We start from the raw sequence: 25,437 nt of genomic DNA on the forward strand, positions 1-25,437 counted from the left end.
TACATTCATTTTTTGATTGACATATATTAATTAAGATTGCATATAGTAATGAAACATTTTATATTCAAATTCTAGCAGATCAGATTCTGACCAAATTTAGATGTTTTATGCACCTTTATAGTTAACTTGCTTCTTTCGATTTTAGGTATTCAAAATTTAAAATATATATATATATATATATATATATATATATATATATATATATATATATATATATATTTAATTTTAAAAATAATTAATTTGATCTCACAAAAATTTTCTATTGACTATGACTATCAGGATAAATTAAAAAATATAAATATAACTTGATAGAAAATCCAACATCACAAGGAATTCAAAAGCTTCAATGTGCCTTGAATGAGATTTAAATCTTCATTACCTAAGAAGCATATCTCATTGTTTATCATTACATCAAAGCCAGAGGCAGTTATATATCCATTTTGGTATAATAAGAAAGGATTTTTTTTTATTCTTTGATATTTAGGTGTGTAAGTTTAGATTAATTAGGAAGATAGATTATCTAGAATACATATATCCATGGGCCAAAAAGTAACTTATTATAAAACTATAGATAGAGAGTAGGGGAAATGATTACTAGATAGAGAAAAATAATTATAAATAATTATAATATAAATAGTGATTATAGAAATTTAGAATAGAAAGGGATTATCATCTTTTTGCTAATAAAAATCAAAACCTTTGCATGCAATCTCGATTGATAAAATTTTTTATTTTCACTCCTCAATTAAATATAATGGATATTAATTTACCTAATTATCTTTGATATTTTTAGGTATAAAAAGTTTAAAATAAGTATAATTCTTCTTAAATTTTGCACATTAAACTAGAATCTAATATATTTTCTATTAAATTGAGTAACTCTTTTTCCACTTTAATTGGATAGAAAATATACTAGATTTTCTTTAAATAGTGCTCAATTGGATGAAAAATATACTAGATTTTCTTTAAATGATATTTAATTTAGAAGGAATTATATTAAGTAGGAAAAAAAGTCATGCTCAATTTGATACAAAATATACTTGATTCTAATTTAAAGTGCTGAATTTAACAGGAATTATAGTCATTTTAAAACTTTTTGTACTTAAAAAATATGAGGAAAATTTTTGATAGAAAATATACTTGATTCTAGTTTAAAGTGCTAAATTTAAGAGTAATTATACTCATTTTTAGATTTTTTATACCTAAAAAATCTGAGGAGCAATTAGAAAGTCGTACTCAATTTGATAGAAAATATACTTGATTCTAGTTTAAAGTACTGAATTTAACATGAATTATACCCATTTTTAGACATTTTGTACCTAAAAATATGAGGGGCAATTTAGGAGGGAAGGGGGGATGCAAATCCAAGGCCGGATTGCACTGGACCATGTTGACTCCTGTGCAGCACGACCTGCGCGCGCCGAATGTCGAACCGGTCAGGGCAAAATTTACCCAAGGGGAACAACCAACATTTTACCACGTAAACCTTTTTGCTGCTGTGTAACTGATGCATTAAAGTCGAACTTAATGCAGAATCAAAACGGTTTAACGTTGTTGTTGATCTGAGCTCCTATATAAGGAGGTTGTGATCACAGGCAGAGAACACACAGAAAAAGCAGCATAAGCTCTCCACTAGTGTTTCCTCCTCCTCTGTCGTGCAACTCCTGCTCGGTGGAGTGCCTGTGATAGCAATCGGGTACCTCTCAGTTCGCCGTGACCATCAGTGCTTGATGAAGTTCACGGTCAACCGTTGTATCATGGGAAACAGACAATCCGAGTAAGCCTCGAAGCACTGCCGGAGGTGGAGCGAATCTGTTTCAAGGAAACTACGACTCTCGCACGCCTCGGGCCGTTGCTCGCTCTGTTCTACTGGTTACACTCAGCGTCGAAACCCGGTCGACCACTTGCTCGGTCTCTGCGCTCGACCTATCTGTTGATACAGTCTGACCTGGCTGTTGTTTTGATGTTGACACTGATTTAAGTTTGTATCAGATATTAATTTAACTCAGAATGACTATTGATCGAGGTTGATCAGTTGGGAGGGAAAGTCCTGGTGAGTGAAGCCAGGCAAGGGAAATCCAGATGGGTCAAGGTTGACCAGACATCTGGTAAAAAGTTCAAGCAGGGAGCTTGGCACGGGAAAAGTCCAAGTATGGTGACTTGGCACGGAATGGTCAGAGAGGGCTCGGTAGCTCATTCTCTGGACCGGATGAGGTCGGAGAGGGCTCGGTAGCTCGTTCTCTGGACCGGATGAGGTCGGAGAGGGCTCGGTGGCTCGTTCTCCGGACGAGGGCGGAGAGGGCTCGTAGCTCGGTCTCGGGACCAGAAGACCTCGTGGTTTCGGGTTGAAAGCCGCAAAACTCACTCGAGCATTGGATCGGTCTACGCATCGATCCATGATACTGTCGTCTCGGATCGTCCGCATCGATCCCGGTGATACTCAAGATCATTGATCGGTCGGGTGACCGTCGGAACCACACTGCACTTTTCGTATATCCGATCGGTCGGTGACCGATCGGGATCCTATGAAACATTCAGGTTAACTGCGATCGGTCGTGGACCGATCGGTAACTCACTGAACATTCTGAGGTTATCCGATCGGTCTGACCGATCGAAAAGAAGGCAAGAGAAAAGGTGGGGACGGTCGTGGACCGATCCACATAGTCCGATCGGTCCCAGACCATCAGATATTCCGGACCGATCTCGATCGGTCCAGAATCCTCGGATCGGTCCGACCGATCCACATGATGTCGCCGTCTCCCGCTACTTCTCGAGATTTCGACTCGTTTCGATGCATCGATCTAACATCCGCTGTGAGCTTTTGAGTTTCAGTCGGGTACCATGGTGATGTTTGAATTCAAATCAATGACTATCAAAGGAATAAAACAAAATGGTTTGTCTACTGGTTATCGCTGCAAATTGTGCAAAAGAAGCGTCAACGTTCACTGGCTTGTTCGGTTGGCTCACTGGCTGCGATCGACTTGACTCTTCCTTATTGGTTCGAGCTCAGAGACACCGGTGAAGACCAAGGATGGTATTGGTGTGAGTTCGGATGAGGAAGAAGCGTGATTGGCTACGCCTGGTTGGCGACAGTGATACGCTACTGGTTTGCAGTGATTCGATGCGGGCAAACGCAGTGAAGAAAGCAGAGAAATAAGAAGGAGGAAGAGGAGAGGATGGAAAATACACTGAAGAAAAACTCTCTCTGTCGTTCAAGCAAGAGGCTGTGCGTTTTCGTTGAGCTCTTGCGTTGTTTTTCTGCTTCGTGGCTGTAAGTTAAACTGTTCAATCCTTTAGCCACACTCTGTAAGTAATTGTGCTTCACTTTCAAATCTACTCTTGTGATCTTTGTGGAGAGGTTACTCCACCGAGAAGGAGGATCTTTAGCCGGAATTTATCCGGGGTGCGATCTACCGAAGATCAAGGAGTCGTCCACCTTACGGACACGCCGAGGAGTAGGGGCAAGTTATCCCCGAACCTCGTAAATCCTAGTGTTAGTGTGCTTATGTTTTTCTCTCCTTTAGTTGTCTAATTCCGCTGTGCTAACGATTATCTGTGTAGAAGTTTTCGTTTAAGTTTTTAAAGGAGCTATTCACCCCCCCTCTAGCCATCTAAGATCCCAACACTATCTGCTTCGCCTGATCGGCCTGTCTGCTTCGTCTGATCGACCAGTCTGCGCTCGACCTGCCGCTACACCCGATCGGCCAGTCTTTGACCGGCCTGTCTGCCACCCGACCTATCTGCTTCGATCGGTCTGCCCGCGCTCGGCCAGACTACTTTGCTCGACCGGCTGGTTTGCCTGTCAGCTCGCTAGGCCTTTCTGCCCGACCGACCGTACTACTCGGTCACTCTAGTTGGACCGCTGATCTGTCCGATCGGTCTGCCTGTCTCTTGCCTACTCAACTCGGAAATACAGACATGTTGCTCAGCAGATTTGGCTGCTCAGCGATTGAGTCCGATCAACCGCTCTTCGTCACGTTGTAGAAACTAGCCCCTGCTAACAGCCTAAGATTATCCACTCAGGTCATCTCGACTGTAAGTTGAATTTAATTCAGAGTAATTTAAATTCAGCTAATATTTTGTATATCTTCGACAATAGATTGTTTGTATCTAACAGCTTGTTGCTGATATATTGAGTTTTTTTAAAGAAAAAGATAATGACTTATGTTCTTACTAAAATATAGAATAAATAATATCTTTTTTATTTTTTTGTTTGAATTATTATTATTTTAAAAAATCAAAAGAGTTTCAAATTATTAAAATCATCAAAAGATATATTTTTTTAAAAAAAGGAAATTAAATAATACTTTAATATTTTTCCATCCAAATTGTAATTTTAGCTACAGATAAAAAAAAAGCAATCAATAAAATATTTTTAAATAAAAAAGCTCTTTAGTAACTTGCTTTAAAAAAAAATCACCATCCCTATGGACTATTAAATGGGTATTTGTTAGGTTGTTCATCCCTCTCTCTTCTTAATTTTTTATTTATTTATTTATTTCTTTTTTTTTAAATGGTAAAAAATATATTTAAAAATTTTAATATTATTTTTTAAAAATAGTAAAATTATTTTTAAAAAAGTAAGATTATTATTAAAAATAATAATGATTTAAATATTTTAAAATATATTTATTTAATATGTATTAATTTTAAGATGATTGAGTGGACTGCGAAATTTATAAATAATGAGTGTTAATATTAAAAGGAATACAGATGAAAAAGATATATTATTATAATGAGTATGTGGTAGTTAATCCTATACTTTTTGATGAGATGATGGATGTTATACTCAGTTAGCGTTGTGGATGCACTTAAATGGTTGTTTCAATAGTGTAATAGTTAATGTTGTAACAAGTATTCAAATAATTATTATGATAATTTTATAATTATTTTGAGCATGTTAAAATGATTTTAATTAAATTTAAATAATTTTCATGAATTTAGTAAAATTATATATATATATAGGATTTGTTTTTCCTTTTAAAACAGATGCTCTCGTTCTTTTTATTTTTATCTTTATTTTTTTAAATGATAATAATGTACAAGTTTATCATTATTTTTTTTTGTTTGAATTGATCTTGAATTTTGGTTCTTTTTATCTAAGAATAAATATATATATTTTTAATCATAAACAATTTATTATTATTAACTGTGACAATTCCTCTTTTCTTACGTTTTAGTAATTATGAGAAAAAACTTCTATAACTATTATAATTTAATTCTTTTTATTCTTTGAAAAAGACCTTTTCCCTTTTTTTCCCCTTTTAAAAAATTAACACATCGTTCCAATTTGCATTTATTAAACTTATCTCCTAAATAAATTAATACCCGGAATAATTTTAATAAAAAAATTAAACAATGCAGAAATAAACAAATAATCCATTTTGCAAGTAATTAATGACGCAAATAAATATAATAAATACACTTGTCGAGCTCTTTTTAACTTTAGGTTGTGCCCGATTTTGGAAGCGACTCGATCCAATTAATTGCCACCTTTAGGATCAAGTACTATTCACATCCGACTAGATATTACACCAATTTCATTGGGTCACTAACCACGATGGAGTCACTAACCACGGTTCTCCATCATTGTAAATTTTTTTTTTACAACCGAATCAGGGGTGTTCTGATTATGACGTTATACTCTTTGATTGAGGTGTCAGGTTCGAGTACCCTCCTACGCAGGCTCTTATCAATTAAGTGGTACCGTCCATTCAAAAATCTCTTCGGGAGTTTTCAGGGATTTCTGATAAGGGATCGTTTCGACGATGATATCGGTTACTATAAAAAGTTTACCCATACAGTTTAAGATTTGGGGTTCGAATCTCGATAAAATCAAGGTTATTCGCCTTTTTGCCACAATCATGAACAAAGATTCTCTGAAAGAAATAACAAAAAAAGTTTTCAAAGTTGCTCTTCGAAACTCATTTTGACAAAAAAAAAAAACTTAGAAGGAAGCCTTAGTTCGTAGAAAAACTCTATGCACCCGGATTCAATCTTGGGCGGTGTTGCATCCGTGCTCGTGTTGGACTCGACCGCATCATGGTCTGCCTTGGGGGGTTCATCTGGTGGAGGAATTGGCTTGTGAGTGAGGGGGTCAATGCCCATATTCCTCAGCTTCTTCTTGTGTGTGTTCCAATAGTTCTTGATCTCGTTATCGGTCCTCCTGGGAAGATGCGACGCAATCTTGGGTCACCTATAAGGTTAAAAAAGAAGAAGAAGAAAAAGAAAGAATCGACAATTCTCCATCGCCCGCGAGCACGAAGAGACATGTATTGTAGAATTGAAGTCGAAAACAAATTAAAGAAAACCGGTTTCCGAGCTGTGAATGAAGATCAATCACTATCTTTTCCTCCTCTTCCGATAGCAATCCCCTCTTGAGATCGGACCTCAAGTTATACATAGTTAGGGAGCGGCTACGGGAGGACACGTGTCGCCCATCGATGAGAGAGCAGCATGGACACATTTGGTTTTCTAAAGAATCAGTGCTGAGATTGTGCACCCTTTGTTTTTAAAAGGGACCCTCCATGTGGATTTCCCGCCATGGAAATCATGTTCTCGTGTGGTATATACGCAACCGACTCGGTGCATCGCATCGCATTGTATGAGAATGCTAGTTCTGTTCTGTGTATAGAGGACCCTTCAGAAAAATCAATGTAGATCTTACCCGATCAAACCGATAACATGTAAGATGGATCCTTCATAAGGATTTTCCACCATACTAATTGGGTTATCTAAGGGTACACCACCACCACCACAACAACAACAACCATCTATGTTTTGCACCGATTTGATGTATCGCTCCGTATGAGATCGGTAGTTCTTCGTAGGGATCCTCTATAAAAATCCATGTAGATCTTACCCGACCCGAATCAATAACAAGTAAGACAGATAGAGTACACAACACCCTATGTTTTACTAGCAATTTAAGTTATATCCACCAACTAACACATAAATTGCAGTTGTTAATCATAGATGTTTGTTTATCCTCAGAGTTCATGTCTGTCTCTCCAAGGCAATGAGAAGAGGCTGTCTAGGATTTTATGCTTAAGATATGATCATTACTAGGATTTTTTTTTTTCTTTCCTGAGGTCACTTTTGGCCCATTTTTTGTGGATTCTTTATTTTTATTTTGTGATTATTTTGTTTTATTTTCATCAATATAGCTGGAATCTTATGTGCTTGATTGCTTGTTTGTTTTCTCTTTACTAGTGCCATCTTTCATTTCGGTTTTAATTACTTCATGGATTCTTTATAGCAAGTTCTTGAGAATGAAAGAAAATTAATAAATTTAAATTGCCCTATTTTAGGTGTTGGTATCTTTAATCTGCTAGAAGTTCAATAGGTTTTTTTTTGATTTGATAAGAGATTATTGGGATTATTTAACTTCTTAATTGGTTGATTTTTTTGATAGCTTAATTGATATTGAGTCTATAAAAGGGATGTGTCTATTTTAAGTTTTTATGGATAAAGCTGAGATTTCTCTTGTATGAGATTTCCCTTTGTTTCATCAATCTTGGCCCAATCTTTTGTGTGATGTGAGGTTCAATTTGGTGTTGCATCAAATTATTATGCATATCTCATGTGACTTGTACTCTTGTGACACGGCTAGTTCTAACAAAGAATTTTCTTCTCTTGATTTAACCGAATAAAATTAACTTAAATAAAGATAATGTCCTAACATCAACTAAACAAATGTTTAAATATTCTCAAAACCCTAATGAAGTAAAAGATGAAAATAATCTTAATAAAAATGACTAAAATTCTTCAGAGCCTTTGAAAAGGCTTGATACAATGTTTTTGGGGCCTAAGACCGGGTCGTTACATGTAGATATTTGAACGAGCTTCAATTTAATATATTATAAATCTTATACTGTTTCGCATCATGGATCCCCTTACATCATCTTGCTTCGTAGTTCATTTTGTCTTGGTGGATGTCAAATAGATTGCCAAGTGGACATCGCGGGAACCATGTTAAGCCAATAGTCATGGGGGCCTACTTAGGGTTAGACAATCTAGTGATATTTGAGCTACACGATAATTGTGCTGTAATGAAAAAATTATCAAGGTTATTCTCAATGGTAGTCCCCATTATTTCATATTCTGCCTCAATATCAGTTTGCACCTAGATCCATAAGTTTATTTTTTACACATAGGCTATCAACAGTCCCATAAAAATCTATCTTATTACAAATATATATAGTTTGAAGAATGTTTGTTCCCTCTTCAGTGTTTGTTTCTTCTACTCTGTAGTTGCTATTGAACTGTCATCTTCTCATACTAAGAAAAATAATCTTATTCATAAGAATTAAGTTTTTTTTTTCTTCTTAACAGATCTTTCATTTTGGTTTTGCAATGTTGGTTCTCTTTTCAACATAGTTTTTGTTGAATAAGTGTATAGAGAAAAAATGGAAGAGAAAAGAGGCTCCATTATGAGTGGGATTTTAGTCCACAATGTAAGTTTCAAGGTATTTTTGTTGGTTTATATTAATTCACATACATTGAGGATGTGAATAGATACATCGGGAGAGATTTTCTTTCACGTGTGGGTGCACAGAGGGGTGCAAATCCAAGGTTCGGATTGCATTGAACCAAGTTGACTCGTGTGTGAGCACGACCTATGCACACAAATGCCAAGCTCCTATATAAGAAGACTCCGATCATAGGCAAAGAACACACAGCAAGGCAAAGATTCTTCATTTTTTCTTCCTCCTCCTATGTCATGCATCTCCTACTCAGCGGAGTGCCCGTGGTAGCATTCGGGTACCACTCAACTCGTCGTGACCACCAGTGCTTGGTCGGATTCACGGTCGCCCGTTTTATCCTAGGAAACAGATGATCCTTGTAAGCCTCGAAGGACAGCCGGAGGTAGGTGAATTTGTTTCAAGGAAACTGCGACTCACAAGCCTCGGTCAGCTCGCCCGGTTGGTCTCTTTGTCAGACCGACAAACTTCTCTATCCGCTCGGGATCTTCGCCCGACCTGTCAGATCGCCCGATCGGCCAGTCTCTTTGACAGCCTGACCTGTCTGCTTCACTCGACCTGTTTGCTCGACTCGGCCGACCTCTCTGACAACCCGACCTGTTTGTCGTCCAATTTGTCTACCTCGTCCTATCGGCCTCTCCTGTTAGACCTGTCTGTCTCGTCCGACCGACCTCTTTGCTCGGCATGTCTACCTCGTCCTATCGGCCTCTCCTGTTAGACCTGTCTGTCTCGTCCGACCGACCTCTTTGCTCGGACGCTCTACTCACTTAATCACTCTGAGGTTGACACTTGAATAAAAACCAACCCCTACTGACAGTATAAAATCATCTGTTCAGATCAGTTTAATTATAAGTTGAATTTAAATTTTATGTAATTTTTAAATTCAACTAACTCCGGAAAAACTCGGACAACATATTCTTTGTATTCCAACCGTTTTTGTGTCAACTTCTGCAGCTATCAGTCGAAGAACAGAGTCCAAGAACCATGGATGGTAAGATAATATTTTAATTAATAATTTTTGGTTACTTTGATGATTAGATTATCTAACTGGTGCTATCAACAAAAGAACAGAGCACATTTTGCTCAGAAAGAAATACTCAGAACTTGCTATTTTCTTGAAGATATGGCACAAAGTTTTTCCTTCCATTTTGTTGACGAAAAATAAAAGATTCAAGCTTTTTTCACAAGGTACTTATCCTTTCGTAAGGAGTTAACATCCTTTTGCTAGATTTTAAAATAGCGAGAAACTAGTGGTCAAGCTCTTGCTGAGTTTCCATGTCTAGTTGCTATCAAATTCTTGGTTCTTTAATTTAAGTTTTGAGTGAGGTTTTAGACTCTCGTCTCACTTAGACTTCCCTGCCAGGAGGTCATACCTCTAGGACTTCCACATTTTGCCAAGAACACTTGCCTCTGAGGAACTTCCCATGCCAAGTGATTTTGTCTCTGGGACTTTCTTATGTGTAGTATTGGTTAACCTTGACCTACAAGAACTTTTACTTGCCAAGAGAAGTTGCCTCTAAGACTTTCTCTGTCAAAAGGCTTGCCTTCGGGACTACATTAACCTTCATTTACTAAGGTTTTAACATATCAATAGGCCTTACTTTTGGAACTTCCTTTGCTAAGAGCCCTTGCTTTGGCACTTCACGATTTATCTAGTATCAATCAATCTGGACTTACCAGGACTTTCACTTGCTTACCAAGACTTCTACTTGCCACCCATGTTGTATCTTTTCTTCTGCAAATGCTTTTACTTTGGCAACACCTATTGGACTTTCCTTTACCAACACTCGTGGGACTTTTCACTCTACCAACACTTCATGATTTTTCCAAACCAACAAAGTTTTATAGAATTCAAGATCTCCATCTGAATTGCACTTGGCGAGTTATGGTATGCTCTATCAACAATTATCATTCAGGTTTGCCTATTGACAATGTCTTGGACTCTAACACCACGCTATAATCAAATCACTGTAATCCACTATCTTTAATTGGGAAATAGAGACTTTTCTCTTTCGTGAATCAAGTTTGAGACTCTGCTAGCAGGAGGCTCAAAAAACTTATTTCTTTATCAGGTTTATTACAATGGACTTTCCTGTGTCATATAGCCAGGTGATTTTGGTATACTGTAATGCCTGGATCTTCATGTTCATTCTTTGTTGAGATCTGAGTTAGGTTGAATTAAAGTTTCAAGATTGACCTCTCCATAGATACTTTTTTGTAAAGAGCTCTTTATCAGTCAGCCATCATCTCCTGTAGTTTGATCTTTCAAAACCAACCTAAGTTCATAGAGTTGAATATCTCCATCTGAATTACACCTTTCTTTTGTGACATCACACTATAGTGCCACACTTTCTTTCATAGGGTTTAGAGACTTCTCTCCCTCTTTATATAATATTCGAGTTTGAAACTCAGCACCGAGGTTCAATAGAAATACCTACTTGATCTTAGTGAACTATGGTTTGCCTATCCACAAGTATCAAAATGGTTTGCTGATCAACAAAGTCTTGGTCGAGATGTGAGGTAGGTTGAATTAAAGTTGCAAGCTTGACCTCACCATAGGTATCCTTTCACAAACAGCTTGTTCTCTCATAAGTCATTTGTGTCATGTAGTTATATCAAAACCAATTTAAGTTTCTATTAAGTTTATATAATTAAATATCTCCCATCTCTTTGCTGCATAATATCACGCTATAGCCAAATCACTGTCAAACCACTGCTTTAATAGGTTATCTTTTTTGAATCAAGTTTGAGACTCTACAAGCATAGTGGTTCAGTAAAAATACTTGGAATAAGATCTTGGTGAGTAGTATCTAATTTGCAGTCAAGTCAGTTGTTTACAATGTACAGAACAATAGCTTATGAGTGGGAATCGATTTAGTAGCTAATCATTTTGTTTTGGTCACATCATTATTGTCGATAGGAACAATCTTAAGTTCGAGTTTGTCTCAAGTACTAAGTCGTATGGAGGAATGGATATCGAGACTAATATACTAGTTACGGCACGGGCATAATATATTGTAAATCAGTTAGAGCACTTGTCATTGTCATCATCAAATTGAGTTTGGCCCAACTATTTAGGGTTGAATACGTTGAGCTCATAGGATTAAGATTCATTCTCATTGAATTAGACAAATTTGAAATTGACTATCTAGAGGCCGAATGCAACCCTCAACCTTGTCATCAGCCTTGGGGGACCGGCATTGCAACTTTCATTCAGTATTATAGTATCTGTACTTTCAAAATAACCTTGTAGATTTTGTAGGTTGACTGTCTTAGTTTTCTAACTGTTATACACTTATTATGAATATATATGTTATTACCACAACAAAAGTGATAGGTGTTTTATGTCTATGTAAACGTAAAAAGTGTTTGCGAGTTCTCAAACACTTCTGCTCAGCTAAGTAGATTTTGGAAAATAAGTTTGAAGTTTGGGTTGTCTCTTTTCCCAACATGTTACTTTTTCTTGAAACAAAAGTTTTACCCATCATGTAGATTTATGTGATAGAATATTGAAGCACAAGTTGAGAACTCTCTCTTTATGGGTCTGGAATCATAGATAGGGAACAAAATGACATTTTATTTAAAAGAAACTCATTTTCTTCTTCTTAGATTTGCTTAATCACATTTCAGGATCTCGATTCTTTATTTTTAAAATCTTAGAATTGAGAGTTGCGTCACCATTACAGGAGAGTTGCACGGGCTAAGAAAGAACATGGAGGGTGTAATGAAGCAACATAGAGTATCAGAAGAGGCAAAGAGCAAGCACTTGGATGAGATAAATGGATTCAAAGACGAGATCAAAAGCCTCACTGAACAGATAAATCAAATGAAACTGACTTTAGAAGAAACACTGAAGCAGTGGAAGACTGCCAAAGCGAATGCAGTGGCATTGAGTTAACAATCTGAAGGGTTACTACTTATTGGAGAACCAAGGCCTCCGGGAACAATTGCAAAGACTCCATCGACATTTCTCACATTCTGATAGCAGGAAGAATTTGTGCGTGTGAAATTGATGGCAAGTTTCACTTCTACAATTTTATTTGAGGTCATCGGCAACTCAATGCGCTAATACTCTCCCAACTTGAGTCAGGCCTAGTGATCGATCGAGTGATCGGTTAATACTTTTTACCAACTTATAAAATTATTTAATTACATCAAAATCACTTGAAATTTATCAAAATCAATTTAAAATAGTAAAAGAAGTTATTAAGTAATTGCTACAATAGTAAGTTATATTATATGTTACGTACTTTAGTTGCTATAAAATAACTTTTATATTATAACAGTTAGTTGTAACTGGTACAATAATAATGTTGAAAATAAAGAACAACTATGTATAAATGAATCTATAGCTTCTACAAAACTATTGAGTTGCTGCAAGAGGTATTATAAGGATAAAAAACTAGGGAAAATTTGGATGTAGTCCTCATTGGCAAACATAATTTAAGGCAAACATAATTTTGTATGTACTCCTCATTGGGAAAAATCTTTCTTTTCACTCCTTAGTCTAATATAATTATATAATTACCCCTGATATTTTAAGTATAAAAAGTTTAAAAATGAGTATAAATACATTAAATTAGAATCTAGTATATTTTTTATCAAATTGAGTACTATTAGATATTTTTTTTAAATGGTACTTAATTATATGTAAAATATACTAGATTTTCTTTAAATAATACTCAATTAGATAAAAATATACAAGATTTTTCAAATTGTACTGAATTTAAGAGGAATTATATTAAATAGGAAAAAAAAGTCGTACTCAATTTAATAGAAAATATACTCGATTCTAGTTTAAAATGCTGAATTTAATAGGAATTATATTCATTTTTAGATTATTTATACCTAAAATATACGAAGGACAATTTTAATTAAAAATATACTCGAATATACTAGATTTTTTTTTTAAATGATACTCAATTGGATAGAAAATATACTAGATTTTCTTTAAATTATACTCATTTTTGGACCTTTTGTACCTAAAAAATCTGAGGAGCAATTAGGTCACAATATTTACATGAGTGAGTTGAAGCAAATAAAACTTTACATGCAGGGAGTGGAAACAAAGTTTTTTATGAGTGAGGATTGTATGCAAAATTTAAGTTTTGAGTGGGAATTTTTCTCTACTTTACCCAAAAAATTATGATGGAGTCTTTTGATTATTTTTTATTTTTAGAAAAGGGATGCTATTTGATATTTCTTTTATTTAGGAGGCCCTTTTGATTTTTTCCTTATAATTTTCGCCATCAATTTAATTTCTTTTATTACAGAATCTATTAATATTCTCGTATATGTTCAAATTACAACGCGATATAAATCAAAAATAGATGTTCTAGTTTCTCTATTTATAGCTCTCCCCTCCAAATCAATGGATGTTTGAGTTTCACCAAAAGCTATATTTGGTATTCAAGAATGAGGAGGCTAACTTCGCGACCTATTAAATAGATGCCCGCTTCCAAGGCAATCGTAAATTGAAAGAGCAACATAACAATGACTTATACGAGGGTCTTCTTCTTCTTCGAGATATCTTTCCTACTTCTAGCTTCCGCCTATGCTCGCGGTATAAGTTCTTTTACGCTCTTTTACCCTTCATACTTTTCATAATTTGTTTCGATTTCGACTACATCCACGATTTTTACAAATTTTACATTTTGGCCCTTCCTACAGATTTCATAAAATATGGGTACAATGGAGGAAATGGGGTAGATAAATGGGGAAGCTTGAGCTCAGACTTCAGCTTGTGCTCTCAAGGAAAGCAACAGTCTCCAATCAACATTAGCAAAAAGACCACCGTTTATGACCCAAATTTGAAACAAACCGCTAGAAATTATGTACTCACAAATGCCACCCTCATCAACAATGGCATCAACATTCTGGTTTGTTCCTCCCTTTCGAAAAATAAAAACATTTATATTTCAACATCGATATTACTTCGTGCTTGTTTACTTCGTTCAGATATATATAACTATCACCAAGGACGGATTCATATAAGGGTTGTCCTGGATTCTAGCCCGGTCCTGTTTAAGATGCTTAATTGTACTTCTTTAATAGTCGACTCGCCTCTCATGAATCATGGATAGAATTAGGTTATTAGTTTGAATAGAAGAATAGTTTCACTATTTTTTCATATTTTGTTCTTACTTCTTTGTTTGGTCGATCGTGTAGTCTAACTTGGATCTTATTCTTTTTTGTTTGTATAATTTTGTTAGATGAAATATGATCATGGAGCTGGCAATTTGATCTTGGATGGGAAGAACTATACCATGACACGAATGGTTTGGCATTCGCCATCGGAGCACACGATCGATGGACAAAGGTATTTGCGATCGAAGCTTAAGTTTCAATTTGGATAGATTAGCAAGTGTTTGTGTGATACCGGGTTCGAAACCGTCAGTGTTATGGTGTTTAGCCGGAGGAATACAGAGTCCAGCTCGGTTTGAAATTGATATGTTTAAGTTCGCCTAATCATTTCTATGGATGGTTTTGGTAGCTTTCCCGCGGAGCTTCAACTAATCCATGAGAGTGATGACAACCATATCGCGGTTGTTGCGATCTTGTATCAATTTGGAAGCCATGACGCGTTCCTTCTCCAGGTAAACAAGAAGAGAAATATTAGTCATCGCAAATTACTTAAATTGACCTTGATTGTTCAGTGTTACCTGGTTCAACATTTTGATAGATACAAGACGAGCTCAAGCAATTGGCACAGGACAAATGCACAGGCGACCAAGAGGCGAGGGTCCCAGTCGGAATTGTTCAAACGAGAGCATTGGCGCGTCGCTCACGCAAGTATTTCCGCTACAATGGCTCCCTCACCGCCCCTCCCTGCACCGAGGGTGTTACATGGATCATCCTTGGCAAGGTGAGGGAGATGACAAAAGAGCAAGCAAGCTCTTTGCAAGCCCCTTTGAGCGCAGACTACAAGAACAACGCGAGACCGGTTCAGCCGCTAAACGAGCGCACCGTTCAGCTCTACGACGAGCTCCACAATGCCAATAAAACAGCTTCGAAGAAGTCCGATTGATGCCCTAATCAAAAGTGTTAAAAAGCTACTTGTCATGGCTTGCAAAAGCTCTACATGTTCTTAAAAGTGGTTATTTGATTTGATTTTAATTTATTCATGAATATTTTATTTATTTGTTTGCTTTCCCTAATCAAAACTAAATAAAAAAAGGATTTCCCACCAATCAAATATTCAAATATGAGAAATTAAAAATTTATAATAAATTGAAGGCCTTCCCAAATTTTTGAGATCATACATATAAGCAACCAAGAACTCACACAAAAGCTCAAGTAGAATAGTTTTCAATTCTTGATTGTTTGCAACAACCGAAATAAATAACAAGGATCGGTGCGTCAACAGGAAACGCATCGCAAGGTGATGAAGTTACAGCCTTCTTCCTCTTCGGCCACCCTTTTCTGCATGCGCTATCGGTCGGAATTTGTGTAATGCCCTTTGTGCCACACAAGATTATTCGAAAATGAGTTCAAACATATTGTTTATGGATGAAGAAGAGGGGCGACGAAAACATCAATCAGTGTCACTGAATTCCACTTGATGCAATTCGATTTAGATATTGAAATGCATATTGAACTCTCCAGCTGAGTTTTCAGGATTTAGCATCTATAATTGGCTTGAGATTTAGAATCCTCTCATGATCAGGCCCAAGGAACACATGATATGAATCGAACAGCATATCTCAATCCACAAATACTTCAAAACCATACAGATGAAAAACAGAGTGTGGATTGTAAGTAATCAAAGAACAATTTTCAAATCCAAGTTCAGCAAGAACAAAACTTCTAGTAAAAAAAGAAATTCCTAAACCAATGCATTAAGTTGGATGAAGTAGAGGGAAATGAATGTGAAGTGAACTGTAACTTACCGACACGCCCAATTTTCATTCTGGCACGAGCAAGCGCCCTAAAACCCGACTGACCACCAGGGGCGGGTGGTTTTGCCTTGTTACCCCTGGTAGCTCACAGCTTAATATGCAGAGCAGTGATTCCAAGCTCCTAAGAGGACAGATTTAAAGAATGTTGGCACAAAGTTAAAAGATTGAATCCGCAAAATGGCAAACCTTGAACTGCTGCACAACATCTTGTGCAGCAAGCATAGCTGCGTATGGAGATGATTCATCCCTGTCGGCTTTGACCTTGATACCGCCTGCAAGCATAAAATGACTAAAACGGCACTTTCACATGGAACTACAACATATCTACAATGTTTGGAAAATTACTGATAGAATGTGCACCAGGTTTGGAAATTTTAACAAACCTGTGATACGGGCTAAGGTCTCCCTCCAAGAAAGATCTGCAACATGCTGCAGCAATGGAAACAATAATATATCAGCTGCGACAAAGCGATGTAGATACATTTAACAAAAAAACTTGACTCACAATGAAAGTATCATTGAAAGATGCAAAAATGTGGGCAACTCCAAAAATTGCTTCCCTCTCGGATTGTTAGCCCAAGTGTCACATTCTCCTCCATGGGCTCCCTAGTCTTCTTTCTTCCGGACTGTGGTAACAAATTCCATGATCATGATATCTAATTAAGGAAACAAATTGAAGCAGAACAGAGTTTCAGTTGGATTGAGAATACAATATTTCTTTTGTAACATGCAATCTCAGCAAACTAAAACTGTCAATGCCAATCACAAACTATTATTGTATGCAATCTTAGCAAACTGCGCCTTTGAATAATAACCACGATTATCGAACTTTGGGCTTCAGGATCATACGAAAAATGCAGAGACTAATAAAATAAGCTTCTTGAAGTTCTTAGCTTTCCAAGTACGAGAAAAAAGAAGCAGAAAAACGTCTTTTTTTGATAGATCCAGAGGTCAAAACAGGATAATACTAGAAAAAACCTTTCTTTTGTCATAGCAAAGGAGTCTCAAGCGAAGAATACCAAATTCTAGAATTCCGCTCACCTCCGAGCAGAATCGCTCCGTTCAAGGTAAAAGAAACTTCCTGTGCCTATGAAAATCGAATCGCATAGATTGTTAGATCAATAAGGAACCAACTGTAAAGAACGGAGATGGTTCTTGATCTCTTACCATGGCTGCAGCGGAAGCTGAAGGAGAAGGCTGCGCGAGATTCCTGGAATGATAGAACCCTAATCCTCGCCGGGAAGAGGCGAGCTTGAACTCGTTGCCTATATAGCTGACTGAAGAACGCACCCATTATAACCAACCCTCATTGTATACCCGATCTGGGAACTGCATTTGATGGAGCCCACCAGAAATGATGTTGGCCCCACCAGCTGAACCATGTCCGAGTCTTCTTCACCTCCATTCCCCTGGTTCGACTGCTGCTCCCTCGGCGAATCCCCTGCCCTTCCCAGGAGCTTGGCCTTCCGTCCTTGCGCCGCCCCTTCCACCTCGAAGATCTTTCTTCGTGTCCTTTCTTTCTTTTCAGACGGGATTCGAATCTGATTGCATTGTTTTGGTATTCTATAGTTTCAAAGATCTCATTTTGTTGATGTCTTAGATCGCCCTTGTCGATCTGCTCAACATAATCTATTCAGAAGAGAATGGTTTTTGAAACTGATGCAACCTTCGTACTGTGTAATGCATAACTCTCACTGGTCTGCTGTCAAGCGGCAATCTTGGATAGTGATTTTTGTGTTTTGTCCATATCTCAACTGATTAGCGACGTTCTAATTTTCCTTCTATGGTTAAAGTTCTTCTTTATGTTCCACAGTTGTTTCCCAAATTCCAATAGATAACCTCATTCGACTAGCATATTTGTGTAGAGATCAATAATGAAATAGGTTAAGCAAGCAATGTGGATTAACCTAATTGTGAAACTGGTTATCTGATCTAGTTGCTGGTCAAATTTCTTCTATTGTAACTATTTCCCTGTCCTGATTGGAAAAAGTATGTGAACCAAATTTTCTATAACTGCTTTGATTAATCGACTTCCCTTTTCTGAACTTTAAATGTGATATGAGCATGATGTTGATATTTTAAAAGGAATTGATTTTGAGGTTGATCAGGGTCCATTTTGATGCTTTCCATTTGCAGGGATGACTGCTTTTCAGTGACCATCTGATTGACTGGTACATATAGAGTTTGAGAACTTGAATACAGAGATTGTAGGTGTGGTAAGTAGTTACATCCAACTATTGATTCACATCGACATGATACTATATCTGTTGTCTTAGAGATGGATAATTGTGTGCTGAAAAATTAGTGTTATGTGCTACTACTGATTTCCGTTTTCTTCTAGTTGCATGTCTGGTCCAATCATTCAACCATCTGTTGCTGTTTATTTCATGCTGATGCTTTTTCTTAATTGAGTCTGATAACTTTGTAGGCAAACATTTAGATATACCTTCTTGCAAACCAATACAAATATGTTTATTCCAAGGGATTGGAATTGCTTGGTGTAATGTGTGTTTATTTTCCTAAAAGCACCATACAAGATTTTTGAAACTCTAGTGTTTAACCCTTCTTCATGTTGTCTGCCAGTCTCAGTTTGTTGTTTCTCCCTAAACTGAATCACTTCAGGTTTGGTCAAGTCTCTTTTGTTTTTCAAGAACCAACTCAATCCAAACCGAGTTCCGCTCCTATTGTCACATTCCATAAAGGACAACAAATATAAGACACATCAATATATATATATATATATATTTAAAATCATTTTAATCTCCATTCAATAAATTGGTTACCTACTTACCTTTGATACACCGTATTCAGTTCTGAACATGATCGACCTGTGTAGTCTTAGCATATCCTAAACTAACTAGTCGAACCTTATTTTCTCAGGCTTTGACTAGTCGAGGAATGATTCCTCTATTTAAATTTTAAATAGAGCCAACCATCCTATTCAGATCTTCCAAAAAAAAAAAAAAAATTCAAAGGCTCTCTCTCACACACATACTGATCAACTTGGGTGAGGGTCAGAATCTTACTCTAACTTAGTTTTCCATTTTTTATTTTCCTTCAATTTTAACTTATTGTTTCTCCATTTTTTATTTGACTAGGTAAATTGCATTTGTTAACCATTTGATGTTTTAAAAAATGGACCTATTCGACTAGGTGCCTTGAGAATTTTCAATTAATTGTACAATTAATCCTCCTAAAGTATCTTTCCAAATATCTTTTGCAATACAATTAATCATAAGAAAATGTATTCATCAAATTTTGTTCGCCTTGTAAATTGAGTAAATAAGAAAAGAAAGTATTGGAGACTTAGAAATTGTGCTCTTCCAGAAATGGTGTTTTGGAAAGCATCAACAACAATGGATGGAGGAAGGTCAAACGAAAATAATTCTATTCCATGAGACAAAAGAAGGAACAATAGTAGGAGCACCAACTTTGAAAGGATTGGCACGAGGTCCTCTTCATATATTGAAGGTAAAAGGTGAAATTATCACCTCGATAGCCCTCCAGGGTGGCCCCGCACTGTCTGGAATGAAGGTAAATCATGGGAGGCTTTGCTTAGCAATAGTGCACGCAAGGAAGGGTTGAGGCAAGACATTTCTCACTCGTTGGGAATCGAACTTAGGCCTATTAGTAACAACACTCTTACATGAACCAACTGCATCAGCCTATGGGGCCCTCTTCATATATGGACTATGTGAACCGTGTCATTTTGTTTGTACACAATTTTGAAGTGCATTTATGCATGAATCTTAAATATATATTTTTTCTAATTTAATAGCACCTAAAATACAATATAGTAACACCTATAATAGAATCTAATAGCAAACGATAATTCATTTACTCACTCTGCTTTTCACTCTCAACTGCTTTAGTTGGTTTCATGTATTCTTTAGAGTTTGAAATAGAGTAAGCTTGATATGTATTTCTCAAAATGTACGAAACAACTAGAAAGGATAATGAGATAACACTAATTATATCTCAATTTTACTCTCCTAATCAAAATATACTCCATGACCATTAACAAAGAATATAAACCAAGCAAACTAAAAATAAACAATTTTCACAAACCAGACAAAACTCTTCACAATCTTAAATCTAACACCATCTCTAGCTACTATGCTATTGCTAGGTCTTTGATGGCCAACCAAAATGCTTTGCTGCACAAGATCCAAGACCGCAAAAGACAGCAACATCAAAATGAGGACTAAATGCTTTGGTTTGCTTTGCTCCCGCTGTTCCCCTCAAAATAAGAGCACCACCTCATCCAAAAGCAAAGGTAGAGTGAGTGATCATGTTACACATCTTTCTGTCTTTGCTTTTTTCTTACTCTCAAACTTTATCAACTGCCTTGCTCTTCGTTCAAACTGTTGTTCTCACTCAGGAATGAAGAAAGGATTGCACAACTTTATCCATATTATATATTATGTATATGATATGATATATATATATATTTATTATATTTTTTTCTTTTCTTTTCCTTTATAGCATGTCTGTTTTTGCCTCTATTCTTTGTTTGTTTTGTTCCAGCAAATAATTCGAGAAGTTTTTATTTCTGTCTTGTCTTTTGCAGCATGCTGTTAGACCAAGCTTTTTTGACTGGGAACCAGAACAGGGATGAGACTGACTACCTTTGAAAGAAAGGCAAGTTATGGATTTTTAACTAGGAATGTTTTCAAAAACCATACCAAATCGAAATTTTCCAAGAGGTTTAATTTATTTATAATTTTTTTGTAGATATTCTTATCTGTTCACTTGGATGCCTTGGTTCAATATAGGATGGAGGTCTTCGAATCACACCATCCAATTTATATATTTTGAAAAATAAATGATTGTCTAAGAAGCTTCAAAATAGAGTTTAGTGTAAACTAAGACTACCACACATCAGAAACTCAGCTTCAGTTTACTATAGAGTTTACCCTTTGCTTATAAGCTTACACTAATGTTGTGTTTACTTTAAGGAAAAAGTGAGAGAGAGATGCTCATCAAATTTAAGAAGAGATTATGTAACTTCTTTTACTGATTTAAAACTTATCTGTCTAAATAAATTTGGTTTAAAATCGAAACTGATAGCTTAAACTGAATTACAGGATACTAATCTTTTTTTTCTTTAGCAATTCTTGACCACCTGTATGTTCTTTATGCAGGTATATGAGATCATGATACATGATCTAATCTTCCAAAATGATTGAGAAATGAAACATCTCTTAGATACTGTGCACTTTTTCTTTTCTCCCACTGCTTTAGATCAAAGTTGCACCCTCTGTGAGACCAGTCAAAACCCTATGAATTATTAACAGAAGTATTTGTTGCATCATCAAAATACTCAAACACATAACTCTAATGGCTTCTCTCGTGTTTATTCTCTTCATTGCACTCTCTTGAAATCCTTTTGCTACTTGTTTAATGACATGACAAGAGAATTTTAGGGATGCTTTACACTTTAGAAACTTTTCCCTTGGAATTTGCGTTGTAGGGCATAGACTTAACACTTTTTCATTTGCAAAATCAACTTTAGGTGCCAATTTAACCTCCAACACAAGAAAAGCACAATCCAACATCCATCTACACTTAATCCACTATGAAGTTATGAGTATAAAAATGAAATCATTTTCCCCTTAATTAATCTACTTTCATGCATATGTTAATTTCAGAACTAGGAACATTTGAAAAATAAGGAAAACTACAATGAGAAAAATGCAAATTTCCTCTAACCATCTATTCTGTTAAAATGTAGTAATGCTTATTCTAATCAGCCAACATATTAGGGAAGGCAATGGGTTAAATTTCATATATTCCATTTTCATTATCATTTATTATATTCATTCTCATAGTCAGACCCTAATCAAATATTGTATTATCATATATTTTTTCCAAATTTAAATTATTTGCACGAAGTTATTGGATATTTAGTAAATTCTTAAAAAAACAATAAGAAAAAAATTTAAAGAAACATCATATAAGAAATAATAAAATAGCATAAGCCCTATACTAATAATTTAATATGATTTAATAAGTTATTCAGGTCGTGTATGGATAGAATTTTATCATATTAGTCTTCGTGCTTGAATCTGAAAATTTTCATGTTTGATTATTTAATCAGTAAAAAAAATCCTTATATACTCTCCTTCATTCGGATCGAAATATATCATATTAGGAGGAAATTATCATCGAAAAAAACTTTTAGGGTGCAAAATGAAAATTTTCTCCTTAAATTATTAAACCACAACTTAAGCCACGACCTCTCTCCCCCGCCAAGTCTATATACACGGAGAAGAAGCAGGGGAGTGGCAGCCATGAGAACGGGCGGTTCCATTCTACGGCACGGCCTCACGGTGGCGGCCGCCGCGGTGGTCGGACAGGCAGTTGCGCTCGCCAGGCGGCGCGGGCACGCCCAGGTGACGCCACTCCACGTCGCCTCCACCATGCTCACCTCCGGCGGCTCCTTCCGCGTCGCCTGCCTCCTGTCCCACCACTCGCACCCCCTCCGCTGCAACGCCCTCGACCTCTGCCTCAACGTCGCCCTCAACCGCCTCCCCGCCGCCTACTCCTCCCACCACCGCCCCCTCCCCTCCCTCTCCAACTCCCTCGTCGCCGCCTTCAAACGCGCCCAAGCCCACCACCGCCGCGGCGTCGCCACCGACACCTCCTCCTCCTCCTCCTCCTCCACCCCGCCGCCGCCGCCCCTCCTCCCCGTCAAGATCGAGCTCGACCACCTCGCCGTCTCCATCCTTGACGACCCCAGCGTCAGCCGCGTCATGCGCGAGGCCGGCTTCTGCAGCGCCCAGGTCAAGCTCAATCTCGAGCAATCGAGCATCGAATCCAGACCAAATCCACCGCCCAAATCAAACCTCAGCGACGAAATCAGAGTCATGGAAGCTCTAACAAGCAAGCAAAGGAAGAACCTTGTCCTAGTCGGAGAGTCCCTCGACGCCATTGACGCCGTCGCCAGAGCTGTGATTCACAGAGTACAAGCCACCGGAAACAACGACGTCCCAGAGCCTCTCAAGAACGCTCAGATCATCACGCTCCCACCACTCATCTCCTTCAAGAACACGCCAAGATCAAATTTTGATGAGAAAATCGCCGATCTGAGACGCAACATCTTCAGAGATTCCACCCACGGAACAATGCTCGTCCTCTATCTGGGCGACCTCCAATCCATTGCTGAAAACAGAGCCATTAATGGAGATGCAGTGGAGCAACTGATCATGGAGATTAGAAGCTTCATCTCTAACAGAGTTTGTCTCATGGCGATCGCGACATATAAAGCTTACATGAGCTGCAAAGTCGGGTTCCCTTCTCTCGAAGCTCGTCTTCGTCTTCAACCTCTCACCATTCCTGCCATCAGTTTCGAACTAAGTCTCAATTTCAATTGGTAACAAGATCATCCATTTCTTCAGAAAAAAGATGAGATTTTTTTTGTCCTGTTCATGTTCCTTTTGTTGATCTTCTCTTCTTTTGTTTTCTTCAGTGTTTCAGATTTCAGTTGCGAAGCAGAAGCTCTACCTTCTTCTTCTTGGCACCAACATTACAGATTCGGTTCATCTTCTCCGTGCGATGAAGATTCATTGTCGTCGATCTCATCCTTCGATCAGCTCCCCCTGAGCTTGGGCCTGAACCAACGACATTGGCAGTTATCAACCGTTTCAGCCTTCGATAAGTCATCGAACCCGAACTCGTGCACCTCAAGCAGCACCATGGAAGTAGAGTACATTCCCAAGTTTCAGGAGCTTAATGCGGAGAATTTGAAGATACTTTGTGATGCGTTGGAGAAGGATTTCCCGTCGCGACAAGAAACCGTAACGGGGATAGCTACCGCCGTTCTTCAAAGCAGATCCGGGATGATCAAAAGAAAATGGAAGTCATCCACATGGTTGTTCTTTGAAGGTGAAGATACTGAAAGTAAAAGAAGAATAGCTAGAGAACTTGCAAGCCTAGTATTTGGTTCGCAAAGTAACCTCATCTCAATTAGCCTCAACAAATCTAGACTATTCGACGTCGGCGATGATCATTATCCTTGCAAGAAAAGGTCGAGAATTGAGCCGAGTGATAGTTGTCTCGAGAGATTATTTCAAGCTCTCAACGAAGATCCCCACCGTGTTATCTTGATCGAAGATATCAACCAACTAGACCACCAAACCCGAGTTGGTTTCAAGAATGCAATGGAGGGAGGGAAAGTGAGGAGCTATAACGGTGCTGAAGCGAGTCTAAGTGATGCAATTATCATTCTAACGAACTGTTCTTCGGCTAAACCAAACACTTGGGAGATCAATGAGCGCGAGAAGGAAGTAAACATCCATCTTTCTTTGGATTTGAATCTTTCAACAACTGTGTGGGATGATGATATGAAAGATAATGGTTCATTCGACGCAGTTGGGCTTCTTGAGTTGGCGGATGGGATGTTCATCTTTGAGTTTCTTCATCAAGACCCGTAATGGATGTGGTATAGAGGCAAGGATTTTTTTCTCCCCTTTGTTTTTTTTCCAAGTTTAACTTCTTCATTGAATCCTTGGGCGAGATTTAGTAACTAGATGTTGGTGCTTGATGCGAGGAAACACTTGTAAATCAGTTTAGTGTTGGCTTTACTAGCGAGTGGTGTAAGGATCAAGCTCGCCGATGAGTTATTAAGGTTTCAACGAACCTAACACACTCGTAACATCATGAATCGATCCACATGAGTGTCAAGTCCTATAACATATCTTTCTAAATTTCTCGCTTCCGTGATTAAACCATTTGAGTTAAACAACAACTATCAACCCTAATCTAACTTCAAAAATTGTTAAGAACATATACACTACTTTTATAAAATGCTTAGTGATGCAATTAAGAAAAGAATCATCTTCTTTTCTTATTAAGATAAAAAAAAGATGTGGGTCAAAAGATTAGTGACGAAGAATAAAGATAAGCATCAATCTTTTAAAACCCTAATTAAAGTTTTGATGAATCCTAAAAAGTTGATAGTCCTTCCTCTTTTATCCTACTCCACCCCCTTAATAATTCCCAAACACTTAAGTATAAAATATTAGCATCTAAATTAGTTTAAAAAGTTAATTTCA

General features: G+C 37.2%; 2 protein-coding genes and 1 long non-coding RNA gene across 6 annotated transcripts; all 3 read left to right on the forward strand.

Annotated features, from left to right (window-relative positions):
• The first annotated feature begins 13,976 nt into the window (after positions 1 to 13,976).
• On the forward strand, positions 13,977 to 15,510 carry LOC122019596 (alpha carbonic anhydrase 1, chloroplastic-like). The gene is made up of 5 exons (XM_042577050.1): positions 13,977 to 14,046; positions 14,154 to 14,362; positions 14,696 to 14,802; positions 14,977 to 15,079; positions 15,166 to 15,510. Exons 1-5 carry the CDS (start codon positions 13,977 to 13,979, stop codon positions 15,508 to 15,510), a joined length of 834 nt encoding a protein of 277 aa, XP_042432984.1.
• Positions 15,511 to 17,551: 2,041 nt separating this feature from the next.
• On the forward strand, positions 17,552 to 21,479 carry LOC122020267. Of its 4 annotated transcripts, none has more exons than XR_006122166.1 (4): positions 17,552 to 17,939; positions 18,518 to 18,597; positions 19,709 to 20,657; positions 20,952 to 21,479. It is a non-coding gene; the product is annotated as an uncharacterized LOC122020267 (long non-coding RNA). The 4 variants fall into 4 exon arrangements; XR_006122167.1 differs by having other exon boundaries at positions 20,493 to 20,657; XR_006122165.1 differs by having other exon boundaries at positions 17,552 to 18,597.
• A 1,018-nt stretch (positions 21,480 to 22,497) lies between these two features.
• On the forward strand, positions 22,498 to 24,936 carry LOC122020266 (protein SMAX1-LIKE 3-like). Its single transcript, XM_042578128.1, has 2 exons — positions 22,498 to 23,756; positions 23,853 to 24,936. The coding sequence occupies exons 1-2, from the start codon at positions 22,675 to 22,677 to the stop codon at positions 24,814 to 24,816; spliced, it is 2,046 nt and encodes a 681-aa protein (XP_042434062.1). The 5' UTR covers positions 22,498 to 22,674; the 3' UTR covers positions 24,817 to 24,936.
• Positions 24,937 to 25,437: the final 501 nt, after the last annotated feature.

Source organism: Zingiber officinale, chromosome 9A, assembly GCF_018446385.1.
Source record: "Zingiber officinale cultivar Zhangliang chromosome 9A, Zo_v1.1, whole genome shotgun sequence".
Taxonomy (NCBI): domain Eukaryota; kingdom Viridiplantae; phylum Streptophyta; class Magnoliopsida; order Zingiberales; family Zingiberaceae; genus Zingiber; species Zingiber officinale.